Source organism: Helianthus annuus, chromosome 3 (assembly GCF_002127325.2).
Source record: "Helianthus annuus cultivar XRQ/B chromosome 3, HanXRQr2.0-SUNRISE, whole genome shotgun sequence".
Classification (NCBI taxonomy): domain Eukaryota; kingdom Viridiplantae; phylum Streptophyta; class Magnoliopsida; order Asterales; family Asteraceae; genus Helianthus; species Helianthus annuus.
In genome coordinates this window covers 84,151,672-84,165,406 of record NC_035435.2, presented here as the reverse complement: position 1 = coordinate 84,165,406, position 13,735 = coordinate 84,151,672, and the positions used below count along the sequence as shown (strand labels likewise).

The 13,735-nt window shown below is 38.8% G+C and overlaps 1 protein-coding gene across 1 annotated transcript; it reads right to left on the bottom strand.

Annotated features, from left to right (window-relative positions):
- Positions 1–8,499: 8,499 nt before the first annotated feature.
- On the bottom strand, positions 8,500–11,375 carry LOC118490435 (pre-rRNA 2'-O-ribose RNA methyltransferase-like). Its single transcript, XM_035988073.1, has 3 exons — positions 10,943–11,375; positions 10,191–10,661; positions 8,500–10,025 (listed from the first exon to the last, which is right to left on the bottom strand). Exons 1-3 carry the CDS (start codon positions 11,373–11,375, stop codon positions 8,500–8,502), a joined length of 2,430 nt encoding a protein of 809 aa, XP_035843966.1.
- Positions 11,376–13,735: the final 2,360 nt, after the last annotated feature.

Genomic DNA, 13,735 nt, shown 5'->3' with positions numbered 1-13,735 from the left:
TGCACTTGCCCATATGTGTGTTTAGTGTTAGTAAAATATCATGTTTTATAAATTTAAAACTTGACTAAAGTGTAAAAAGCGCTAAAAATATACATAAAAATATATCACACCTAACGCACATCAAGTTTTTGGCACCGCTGCCGGGGACACAAGGATTTTAGGAAAGCTTAAAATCGACGGCCTAATCAGTTTTTTCAAAACCTTTTTAAAACGCGCGCACATTTTCTGCATTTTAATTAGTTTTTGCATTTACAGTAACCTGAACACGGGGCCGTGTTCACTGAACACGGGGCCGTGCTGCACAATTTTTTTGTAAAAGACCCAAATACAGAGTCTGAACACGGGGTCGTGCTCATTGAACACGCCCCTGTGCTGCATAAAACCAGTTACTTTTATTAAAACGCCCAGATACAGAACGTGAACACGGGCCATGTCTACTGAACACGGGGCCGTGTCCAGCTCTGTTTCCGTTTTTGTTTTCTGGTCTCGAGACTCTGTTGTGGTCTGTTGAGTGATTCTTATGGATCAATACTTAGGAGGCTACAACTACACCTATAAGGAGGATGATTATAGGGAAGACTATTGCACCATTTGTGGTAACCCTCACTCGGTACAATATTGTGACTTATTTCAACCATCCATTTCATACACTTACTATGAGGAGCCCATATACGAGCCATCAACTTCATATACACCTTATGAAGACCAAAGGTATGAACCTTCTCCCTCATACTCATATTTTGATGAACCAAGGTATGAGTCTTCATACTCATACTTTGAGGAACCAAGATATGAGCCTCCACCTTCATTTTCTTATTATGAGGAACCATGGCGTGAACAACCCACCTCATATGAGTATTATGAAGAACAAAATTACAACCCTTATCCATCATATACTTACAATGAAGAACAATGGTGTGAACCATCTACTTCCTATGAGTATTATGAGTAACAAAGGATCGAACATCCAGATTCAAACTTTGAGGATCCTGATCCTTACTCTATCACCCACATAGCCGATAAGATAATAGAACACATTAAAACTATCGAACGTTGCATAAAAGAATCCCGCGCAAGGGAAGAATTAACTTGTAATAAAGAAGAGATAGTTGAAAATGTAAAAATGGAAGAACAAGTAAGTGAAAAACCGACACATGAGTTAAACAACGAGAGAGGTGAGTCCGATAACGTTAAAATTCAAGAAGAGTCTAATTTTGAAAAAAAAAACATTAATCTCTTGTCACCTTCTTTCAAACATCATTGTTTAGTACCCACTTATGCTAAGTTTTTAAAAGAATTAAACACTAATACTAAAATTTACGAAACGGTAAGCATTAAGTTAACAGTTGATCAAACTTCGCTAATAAAAGAAGACCTATTTGAAATTAACATTACACCGGTTCCATGTTTTTTTTTCAAAACTCCTTTATTAGTAATGTCACAATTGATAAAGATCTTTGTGTTAATATAATGCCAAACTACACTTTCGAAAAATTAAGTATTAGTGATTTTTCTCCACTTCAAATACCCATTTTTCTATCTAATCGGAAAGTAATAAAATCAATAGGGGTAGTTGAGGATGTCTTGGTCCAAACCAACCAAATGGTAATCCCAACCGACTTTGTCATCCTTGATGACGCTCCTCTAGTGTTGGGACGACCTTTTGTAAAAACCCACGAAGCTTTGAAAAACCTGAAGTACAACAATCTATCTATTCAATTAGGGGCATTTAAAAAGAGTGTCGATCTTGAGCGTTCAATGAAATATCCATTCGGCAATAATGACCCCCTAATTGAAGATGAAGATGAACCACCCGATACGAGAGAAGAAAATGACCACTTTGTTGAAGAAGAGATCGCCATAGAACAAACCTTTGTGATTCTTGACAAAAATGAGCAACTAAATAAGGAGTCTCCTAAAGACCCATCTCTTGAGCTCAAAGAACTCCCAAAAGGTTTGGAATATGCTTTTCTAGACAAAGATGGTAAATCACCTATAATTATTTCATCAAAATTAACTAGTTTAGAAAAAAGATAAATTAATTACACTTTTGAAAAAAACACAAAAATGCGATCGCTTGGAAGCTTTTAGATATTAAAGGAATAAGTCCTTTCATGTGCACGCACAAAATTTTAATGAATGATGACTATAAATCGGTAATACAACCACAACGTAGGGTAAATCCAAATGTCCAAGAAGTGGTTAAAAACGAAGTCATCAAATTACTTGACGCCGGACTTATTTATCCAATTTCCGATAGTCCTTGGGTAAGTCCCGTCCAAGTAGTTCCAAAGAAAGGAGGTATAATGGTAATAACTAATGAAAAAAATGAATTAATACCAATGAGAACCGTCACAGGATGGAGGGTATGTATAGATTATCATCTATTAAATGAAGCAACAAGGAAATATCACTTTCCTTTACCCTTCATTGATCAAATGTTAGAAAGATTATCCGGTCACAAATTTTATTGTTTCTTAGATGGTTTTTCAGGTTACTTTCAAATCCCGATAGCACCCGAAGACCAAGAAAAGACAACATTTACATGTCCCTATGGAACTTTTGCTTATCGACGCATGCCATTTGGTCTATGTAATGCCCCCGCAACCTTTTAACGTTGCATGGTGGCCATCTTCCATGATATGATAGAAAAGACAATGGAAGTCTTCATGGATGAATTTTCTATCTTTGGAGATTCATACGACCAATGCTTCGATAACCTTGAACGAATGATATCCCGATGTGAGGAAACTAACCTCGCCCTTAACTGGGAAAAATGCCATTTCATGGTAACGAAGGGAATAGTACTCGGTCACAAAATCTCAAGCGAGGGAATGGAGGTTGATCGAGCAAAAATAGACACTATTTCTCGATTACCACCCCCATACTCCGTTAGAGCTATCAGAAGTTTCCTAGGGCATGCCGGATTTTATAGACGATTTATCAAGGACTTTTCTAAAATCTCAAGGCCTCTAACAAAATTACTTGAAAAAGATGCCCATTTCATCTTTGACAAGGATTGCAATCAAGCATTTCTAAAGCTAAAGGAAATGCTAGTCAATGCACCTATCATGATAGTGCCTGATTGGAAATTACCTTTCAAAATCATGTGCGATGCAAGTGACTTTGCAATTGGAGCCGTCTTGGGACAAAGAAAAGATAAGCATTTTCACCCAATTTATTACGCTAGTAAAACCCTTAACGATGCACAAGAAAATTACACAACAACAGAAAAAGAGTTACTAGCCGTGGTATTTGCTTTTGATAAATTCCGTTTGTATCTTGTTCTTTCTAAAACAATAGTCTATACAGATCATGCAGCCATTCGATATCTCTTTAAGAAACAAGATGCTAAACCACGTTTGATTTGGTGGATTCTACTCCTCTAAGAATTTGACATTGAAATCAAAGACAAAAGAGGAGCAGAAACACCGCAGCGGATCATCTTTCGCGCTTGGAAGACCCAGCTTTGGAGGCAACCAGGGACGAGCAAATAAATGAAAAGTTCCCAACGGAGTCCCTGGAAATGGTGGAATACCGAGAAGAGCCGTGGTACGCCGACTATGCTAACTACCTAGCTAGCGGTATAGTCGCAAAAGGATGCCACATCATCAAAGAAAAACATTCTTTGCCGATGTAAAGCACTATTTTTGGGAAGATCCTTATCTTTTCAAAATGTGTGCCGATCAACTCATCCGCCGATGCGTACATGGTAGTGAAGCAAGAAGAATTCTCCGCCATTGGCATGAAGGTCCATACGGAGGACATCATGGTGCCACTAGTACCGCACGAAAGGTATTTGATTCGGGATTTTATTGGCCAACCATTTATAAAGACGCCCAAAGTCTTGTCAAGACATGTGACGCTTGCCAAAGATCAGGTAATATTTCTTCCAAAAAACGAAATGCCACAAAATGGCATTCTTGTTTGTGAAATTTTTGATGTGTGGGGACTCGACTTTATGGGACCCTTCCTACCGTCAAAAGGAAACAAATATATACTTGTGGCGGTAGATTACTTGTCTAAATGGGCCGAGGCCGAGGCACTTCCAACAAATGATGGAAGAGTCGTGGTAAGATTTCTGAAAAGATTATTCTCTCGTTTTGGAACACCAAAAGCATTAATTAGTGATAGAGGTACCCATTTCTGTAACTATCAACTTGAAAAATCTTTAACAAGATATGGGGTCTATCACCGGGTCTCAACAGCATATCACCCTCAAACAAAGCCGAAGTGACTAATAGATGTTTAAAATGAATACTCGAAAAAACCGTAGGGTTAAATAAAAAAGAATGGGCCGATAAGTTAGACGATGCTTTATGGGCTTTTTGAACTGCTTATAAAACAACAATAGGTACAACCCATATAAGCTCGTCTATGGAAAAAACTGTCATTTGCCAGTAGAAATAGCACACAAGGCCTACTGGGCAATTAAAAATGTAAACTTGGATTTAGAATTTGCCGGTAAAAATTGATTTTGCTAATTAAATGAATTAACGAATTAAGGAATTTTGCATATTCTAACTCCGAAATTTATAAGGAAAGAATGAAAAATTTGCATGATAAACACATTAAACCTAATGAATTTCGGGTAGGAGATCAAGTTCTATTGTTTAATTCACGACTTCGATTGTTTCCTGGTAAATTAAAGTCTAGGTGGTCAGGACCTTTTTCCATCACCCATATTTTCTCACACGGTGCAGTCGAAATTAAATCTCGGAATGGAATTCCATTCAAAGTCAATGGCCAACGGCTGAAGCTCTATCAAGGATTTATTGAGGATGAAGAGGAAGAAATCTCGCTTCAAACGGTCGAAGAATAAAACAAAGGTTCAAGCATCAACATCATACCTGGTAAGTTATGAACAATCGGGATAACATTTAATCGGTAAGATTTCTAAGACCAAATTTTTTGGGAAACAGGGCACTCACACGAGCACTAAAAAAAGTATTTAAATTGCCCTCCCACGGGGCCGTGCTCAACGAGCACGGGGCCGTGTCCGCGCAACCGTCGGGATAAAACCCCCCTTTTCCTTCACTTTCTTCATTCCACACGCCCCGTTTCCCCAAAAACTCTCTGGTTCCGGTGATTTTTCTGCAGATTTCGACGTTTCCCTTTCTTCTAATAACGTCAAGGTATGATTCTATCCTTATAATTAGTTAGATTAAGTACTTGCATGTAGTTTAACATCAAGATTTGGGAAAAAATCTAGGGTTCTTCAACTTGAACCGGATCAAACCTCAAATTTTTGCATAAATCTGTTAGCATTAGTTTAGATACATGTTATAGGAAGTAAATCAACTTGTATTGTTTGTAGATTCGCCCGATTTCTCACAAAAACCCCAAACCTTTGTTTTTGAACCGAAAAAGATAAAATTGAAAGGGTAAACGGTTTGTTTTGGGAAAAACGACACTTGGGGTTTCATTTTCGGGGAAACCCACCCCCACTGGACCAAAAATTTTCAAGTTTTCAGGACCGGGTCGAAAAATGGGATTTTTGGGAAACACACGTCTAGACACGGGGTCGTGCTCAGCGAGCACGGGGGCGTGTCCAGCCAAATCCAGGCGAACTCGGGGCGTGTCCGCTGAACACAGGGTCGTGTTCAGCCGACTGTTTTTAGTTTTCCCTGAGAATTTCACTGTTTCTTGCTAATTGTTTGGTGTTTTCTTTCAGATGGCCATGAAATTTACCAGATTCAATGCAAATGAGTTGGATGCTCAAGCAATATACGATGTGCTAAGAACTAGGCCCGAGGAGTATCCACGACAAGTATGCATGGATCTTCTAGAAACAGTGAACCAGATAGACCGCTTCAACAACATTGTCACCGGCCCACTACGAGTTGCCCTTTGCACTCGACTTCGCTCCGTGCATGAATACAACATGGAATTTTATAGCACGTTCATCTTCAAGACAAAAGCTGAACCGTTTGACAATGAAGGGGTAGAGTTCTGTTGTGGAGGGACCACGTACAGGATCTCAATCGCTCAATTTGGGGCTCTGGTGGGGTTGTCCTTGGATGAGGATGCTGGGGATGAAGAGAACACCAGCGGTCTTCGCGAGCTTCAAGAAAATCAACGCCAAGCTGCTTGGGCTCAAATCGGAGAGGGTCACTATAACCCGAGCTGAACTAAGAGTACACAATTGAGAGACCCTCTTTACCGCAACATCCACAGGGTCCTCACCTACTCTCTTAGCTAGAGGCACGACAGCAGCGACGTTGTAGGGTTACAAGATCTGCTAGTCCTCCATTGCATTCACACCCGTACCAACCTTGATGTTCCCTACTTGCTACTCCGTAACATGCACTGGAACCAACTTGCTACTCCCCCAACTCCTATCTTCTTCGGAGGTTGGATTTACCGCCTTTTTAAACACTTTGTAGATAGGATGCCGAGGTCTTTCCAAAAGAGCCCATGGTCGGGGAAAGTAGACATGGTCATATGCCACTCCATGAACTTGATTTATGAAGCAGATGACGGGACGGTCAGTTTTCAAAGGGTTCAAGGGCATGCATGGAACCCACAAGAAGCACTCGTCTTACACGCTCCACACATCCATCCTCCTCCTCAGTACCACTACCAGCACTAGGGTGATCCGGGTTAATCCCCCTCTCAAGGAGGCGGTCTTCCTAACTTTCAAAGCTTACATGATTTATTGCAGGAAAGCCTTATGTGCACCAGGAACACCTACAACATGGCCAGCAACACATACGCCCGGGTCAGAGTAATAGAGAGAAACATCTCCGACATGCAGGATGACATTGGAAACATCTGGGAGTATATGGCGGGCCACGGAAGAGGTGATGGTGATGAAGACGAGGACATGGATTGAACGGGAGGAGTTGGAGGTAGCACCCCACGGTTAGAGGTCTCACAGGTTAACCCCCTTATCTCATGAACAATTTCTGGCACGCGTACCACTTGTTGAACAATTTACTTCCTTTAACACTTTTTATTTTCTGCATTTCTTTTCTTTTAACTTGTGGTGTGGATGATTAAACTTTGGTAATTTAGGATGTTTGTTATTGTTTGGTGTGGTATTTATTAGTAAAACAGGTACCTACGAGGCTTAAGGCACTAAACATTAGTGCTACTAAAGCCGGGACAGCAAAACCGAAGGCAGAAACCTGTTTTACATTTTTGCAGTTTGTCCACACGGTGTTGTCCCCGTGCCCAGCCGACACGCCCCCGTGCCCAACGCCTAGACCTGTTGTTTGTCAAAATTATGCAGATTTTTGTTCAACATGGGGTCGTGTTCACCAAACACACCCCCGTGTCCACCTTCTGTAAGTTCCCGTTACTGGCAATCTGACCACGGGGTCGTGCTCAGCGAGCATGGGGCCGTGTCCAGATGCCCAGTAACATAAAATTTTGTTTTTAACACACCTTTTACACATTCAATCAACCTAAAAACTTACTTTTGGGACACATTGAGGACAATTTGTAATTTAAGTGGGGGGGGGATGCTAAAACCTTGAATTTTGCAAGTCCTAATTACGAGCCTTACACAAAACTCAGTTGGAACCGCTAATCACCCTAAATTTTTTTCAAAAACTTTTCATTTTTTTTACTTGTCTTGGTTTAATTTGGGAATAACAAGTTCTAAAAAGGTTATATTTTACAAATTTACAACTGATAGCGTCGTGATGAAAAGAACCAACATAAGAAAATTATGAAACGGCATGACAAATCTAGTTAAAAATTGATTATATATACTTGACCACAAAAAAACCCATTCCCACAAAAAGTGAGTTTTGAGCCTTTATTGAGCACACAAATACACATCTTTAAAACTAAATGCTCATTTTTCGTTTCTTGTGTGAATAGCCACTCTTACGACTCTAGAACTTGCCATGACGATACATTCCCAGTCCTTACCAACTTAAACCCAAGTAAGTAAATGATGGAGGCATTAGGACTAACCCTTTTTCTTTCAACACCATTATTTTTCTTTTTTTTACCACCTACCCAAATCCCCCTAGTTAACCCCTTTGAGCCTAAACCTTTTCATTTACAATGTAGGATCGTTTTGACGATCAAATGAGTCAATCAGAGACAATACACAACTGTTTGAGAGGCGGAATCAAACAAACAGCCTAGAATCAGTGAAAGAAGGTGTAGAAAACAGAGTATACACTTTAAACAAGCTTCTCATTGATATTATACGTGAAATCACAGTGAAAATCCGACAGCACTTCGTTACACCTCAGGTAATTCCGTACCAAATGAGAAACTGAACACACCTATTTATAGGTGAGCAATTCCGCATGGAATTAAAACATGCATTTCAAGCGGAATTACCTAATGTAATTTCGTGCGGAATTACATTAGGTGCTTTCATGCGAAATTACATCAAAACCTTATAAATTTACATTTAGACCCCTATACTATGCTACCAACATGACCTAGACTTTAGACGTAGGCGATAGACATTATGCACTAACAAACTCCCCCTGGATATTGTCGGAGTCTTCAGTCTGGTCTTCAGCACTTTCTTTACAGCGACTTGAACTTCTCTTCCCTCGGCTTAGGCTTTTTCATCAGCAGCTTCCTAAGCTTCTCGTTCTCGTCAACCCTTTTCTTCTCTTCAGCAGCCATTCTTTGATTAAATGTATGCCTCAACATGTTATCTTTGTCTTCACGAGCCTTTCTTCTCTTCTCAGCCTTCAATGCTTCCTCCTTCTCAATCTCTCGCCACTTAGAATTCCATTTGTTGTCAGCATTGATTCCCTTTTGGAAGCTTATAGATACAACCCTCTGAAACTGCATAGCCTGCTCTTTATCTTCAGCTTTAAATCCGATCTTGTTCACAAACAAACATTCAATGTCTTTAGCCGAGTAATTTACCAACCATAACGGATCATACACAAAAATGTTTCTGATTTCATTTTCAGCTCTGTAAATGATCACAACTTGAGTCGACAAACAGCTGTATACCCAGTACAAGAACCCCTTATGAAAATCTTGTTCCATTTTCGGTACTGGAATGTTCTTTATAACTCTAGGCTTCTTCACATGCAAGATTGTTTCTTCATTTCCAGTTTCAGGATTCACTCTCCTCACCTTCTTTAGGTAATGAGGTTTCCAGTGTTTGAATCCTCTGCATGCTTCAAATTTCATCAAACCCCAGATGGGTACATCATGCTTTCTTACCGGATAATCCAGAGTTCTAACTTTCGATAATTCCTCAACATCCCACGATGGTAGTGACATGATGTCCTGAATATATTCAAAGTACTGCACTCTGAATTCTCTCCTGATAGCATACACATTCACTTGAGGTAGAAATCCCCAACTGATGATATCCCCGAGTGACACATCCCTGTCTCTTTTGTAGAACTTCAATGGCCGCTTAAACTTTCGTTCATTACTCTTTCTGAACCACTTCTTTCTTTCTTCCTTTTGTGCATCTTTCGTTGTACCATCAAAGTTCTTGTCTTTCAAACATTCAGCAACTTTCCTTCTCAACTCATCTGCATTCTCTTGACTAAAAAATTCAACAAGAGTTGGAAAGTTTGAAGTATCTTCAGTCACACTTTCTTCATCAGTACAATCTTCAACCTCAACCCTATCATAGACGTCTGCCTCTTCAACATACTTGTACTCATAGTCAGGTTGTTGGTTGATATCGAATGCATTCAGCTCCTCTTCAAAATCAAACTTGAAATCAGGATCATTAATACGCGTCATTTCTTTAATATCATTCATAGTGTAAACATGCCTAAATTCTCCTTCTTCAACTTCAGGCTCTAGACGCAGAATTAACTTTTCTCGCTTATCAACACTTTGATCATCCACTTGCTCCCCCTCACCTTCAACACTTTCATGATCTTCATTTGCATCATCGTGAAGAAAATCATCAACATTTTGTTCATTCGATGCTTTAGTAACTTTAATACCAGTACCACCCTGACCATCGTCATCATCATCATCATCATCATCATCACTATGACTACTCGCAGATGTTACATCATCTGGATCATCTGTTTTCTCTCCATCACCATCTTCTTCTTCTTCATCCTCTTCTTCATCATCCTCATCATCATCATCCTCATCATCAATAACATCATCAAGTAACACATCCTCCTCAAAAATAGCGAAAACAGCAGAAATAAGACGAGGATTCTGAATAGGTGATTCAGAAACAGAGGATGGAACAATTGATCTTTCAGTAACCTCAGAAGTACCTTCAACACCCTTTCCTTTATTCTTCATTTGAGCATCGATTTCAGCTTGACGTTTAGCCCTGACTTCTTCAACTTTAATTTCTTCAAATCTCTGCTCAATTGACTTTCCAAGCATATTTTCTAGCACTTTATTCATCATATAAATCTCATGTTCTTTCATAGCTTTAGCAACTTCCAATTCTTTGTTTTTCAACTCAAAATACTTATTTTGCTCATCTCGGCATGCTTTCTCTTCTTCCAATTCTGCAACTTTGACTTTCAGAATGTCTATTTCTGTCCGATCAGCTTCAGTTTTCTTTAACAATGAAGAATTTTCATCTTCCACAGACTTAACACGCTTTTCCAGTTTCTTCTCACGATCAACCAACCTTTTGTTTTCAACCAAAACTTCTTCAACTTTCTTTTCTAACTTCTTCACTTGCTCATTATTTGCAAAGTCGAAATCTCCAATTTCTTCAAGAGAAATACCCTCTGGAATATTTGGAAATGTTTTGTAACCAGAAGAACCAGGTGTAGTTTGGACAGGTGGTTGTGAGTATGGTGGTGTTTGATTTATTTGTTGTGAAGTAACAAAAGATTGTTCTTGAATTGGTGTTGGTGTGGTGATGAAAGATGTGGTGGTGAAAGATGTGGTGGTGAAAGATGTGGTGGTGATTGGATAGGAGATGGTTGTCTTGGTGGTGATTGATGAAGTGGTGAATGAATTGGTGATAATTGTTGTTGTGGTTCTGGTGGTGGTGTAGGTGGTTTACTTGGTTTTTGAACTGGTTTCTTCTTCAACAAAATTTTTAAACCCTTTGCCCTTGGAGTAGCAACTTTCTTTCTAGCAGACTGCTTCTTCCTCCCACCAGATGACGGAGGTGTCTGAGATTCTATCACATGTTCAGGGGATGGATTATACAACTCATCATCTGTATCTTCTTTCCTCTTTCTTTTAAGCTGTTTTTCTTTCTCAATCTCAGCTTTAATTCTCCTCGCACGTTCTGTTTCATCAATCTCTTCATCAGACGAACTTGATGAGCTTTTATCACCAACATCACCTTCATTACCGGCTGCAATTTCTTTATTGATAGCTTTTAACAACTTTACAGACTCAGGAGTAAAACTAACTTGATCTCCTTCAACATTACCTTCTGCTTCAGTTTCAGCTTCAGCTTCATCTTCTTCTGGTTCATCAACAAGCATGGTTTCAACCTTTTTCTTTTGACGCTTTCGTTTATGTTGAGAAGATGAGCCCTCCTCTTCTTGAACTTTCGGAGTTGCTTTTCTGCTTCTCTTCTTTCAAAAACCACTCATTCCTAGATTCTCTGAAATCTTCAAGTACTTTCAGCTCATCAGCATAACTCTTTTCCTTCATTTCTTCTTCATTCCTTCAGTTCTGATGATTGATTGGATCTGGATCTTGATAATTCTTGTCTTTGATGAAGCCAAAGAATTCAACTTTTGACGATGGCTCTGGATGGTTTGGATGATATCTAACCAACTGCTTCAATGACTCATTATCCATATGAATAATACCAACAGATCATTATTTTCATTTCGCTCCAAATTAGGATACGCGTGGTCTATCATCATCTGAATAAAACGTGGATACACCCAAGTCTTGCTCTTTGAAGTGATATTTTCCACCATGTAATGAAATACAATCTTCGAAAAGTTATACTTCTTGTTAAGCACAAGAGCTGTCACCATATTCATTTGATAGTCTCTCATTACATCGTAACCTCCCTTCCTGTGACTGAGAGCAAGCAGAACTGAATGAACAAGAAACTTGTAAAGCTTTGGAAAACACGCTTTCAAATAGTTCGCCTTGTTTAGTGGACCATTGTATCCCAACCGCAACATGCATCCCTTTACCATTCTCTCCGAAAACTTCGTAGGAGAATCCTCCTCATCAGGAAAGTCTATCACCTCTCGAACAAGCTGCTCGGTTATAATTATTGGTTTCTCTTGGCCGTTTAAGCTCACTACTGAATTTATTGTCTTGTTTGCATCATCATATGTTGCCTTCTCCCAAAAAAGCTTAATATGTGATCTGAATACCAAATGTTGGTTTGTCAAAGCTTTCTGAATTGGCAATCTTTCCATGAACTCCAGAATTCCTGTGAATCCAGCCATCTTTGGAATCTCCTTATCGTACACACAACAAGTGTTGAGCAGTGGATCAAATAGCACATTCGACGCCTAAAAGATACAACATAAAATCAATTTCGACACTTTGAAAATTTTTCAAATCAACAACACATTCAAATGAAATAATACTATACAAGCGAAATCACACTTTATGCGAAATTACAGTTACAAACGAAATCACATTAAAAGCTGAATGACATATTCAAACAAAATCACAAATGATAGTTTGAAGCGGAATTACAATTTGAAACGAAATCATACTTCATGCTGAATGACCGGTTCAAACGAAATAATACTATACAAACAAAATAATACTATACAAGCGAAATCACACTTTATCTTCACAATTAGATCCTTGTGGATAATTGTTATTCAAATCAGAATCCTTAATTGGATTCCTTGTGTACTTTAATTCGAACATTTCGGTTCCTTACAATCGAAATCGAATTTCCTCTTTAAGATCTTTCTATCTTCATAGTTAGATTCTTGATAATGTTTAAAGTACCAAATGAAATCCACGGAATGGATTCCTAGTGTGCTTCAAATACTTGTGTGTAATTAGCAAAATGATAACAAATTTAAAATCAAGTTAAACAATTATGTGATTATGTGTTTATGCATTTTGTGTTTCCTTTTATGCATTTTGTGTTTTTGTATACTCTGGATATTCGTTATCCAAATCCTCGTAGAACCTTTCATATCTTTATATGAGGGATTCGTAGTAGGATATTCAAAAAGGTACTACCTTAAATCCTTATTGGGCTTCTATGTGATAGTCAAGACCCTTGGATTATATAGTACCATTCCATGATTCAAAAGAGACCCTTTGAGTGGTCTAGTCAAAAGATTGATTCAGAATCTGGTTAAGAATGACATGTGATGATATAAGCTGAAAAGACTCCTTGATGGTCTAGAGATCATTTATTGACTCAATTAAAAAGGACCCCAGTATGGTCTAGTCACACTCATCACAGGTTTGTTCATTTGGTTTCCCCTACACATTATAAAATACACTGTGCAAACTATGCAAGGAATTACGTAATTATGGATGCGTATATAATTATGAAGTTCAGTGCACAGGAACCACAGTAAGACTTTTTTTTATGTGTAAGAATCAATAGTGGCAACCATAACGAAATGCGAACAATGTAATAGAGGTACGATGGACGCACCAACAGCGCTTTATATACTTGTATATAAGTGACCCTCTCACATTGCAAGCATGATGTTATTTAAAGTTACTAGAAGTTCAGGACTCTAACCAGTGTTGTTCGATCTTTTCAACCTCATGTTTCAAGCTCTCACAAGTTTCCTCTAAATAAATTTCGGGACTAAATTTCCTGAAGTAGGGGAGACTGTGACACCTGTGTCACTTCAACCATCAAACAAATACCAAACCAATGAAATATTGT

Coding starts and splice junctions, on each gene's coding strand:
- LOC118490435 (XM_035988073.1), bottom strand. CDS start 11,375: ATGCTTGTTGATGAACCAGAAGAAGATGAAGCTGAAGCTGAAACTGAA. Junction 10,662..10,942: donor GAAACCAGTTCAAAAACCAA/GTAAACCACCTA, acceptor CAAATATTCCAG/AGGGTATTTCTCTTGAAGAA. Junction 10,026..10,190: donor TAAAGGAAAGGGTGTTGAAG/GTACTTCTGAGG, acceptor ATGATGAAGAAG/AGGATGAAGAAGAAGAAGAT.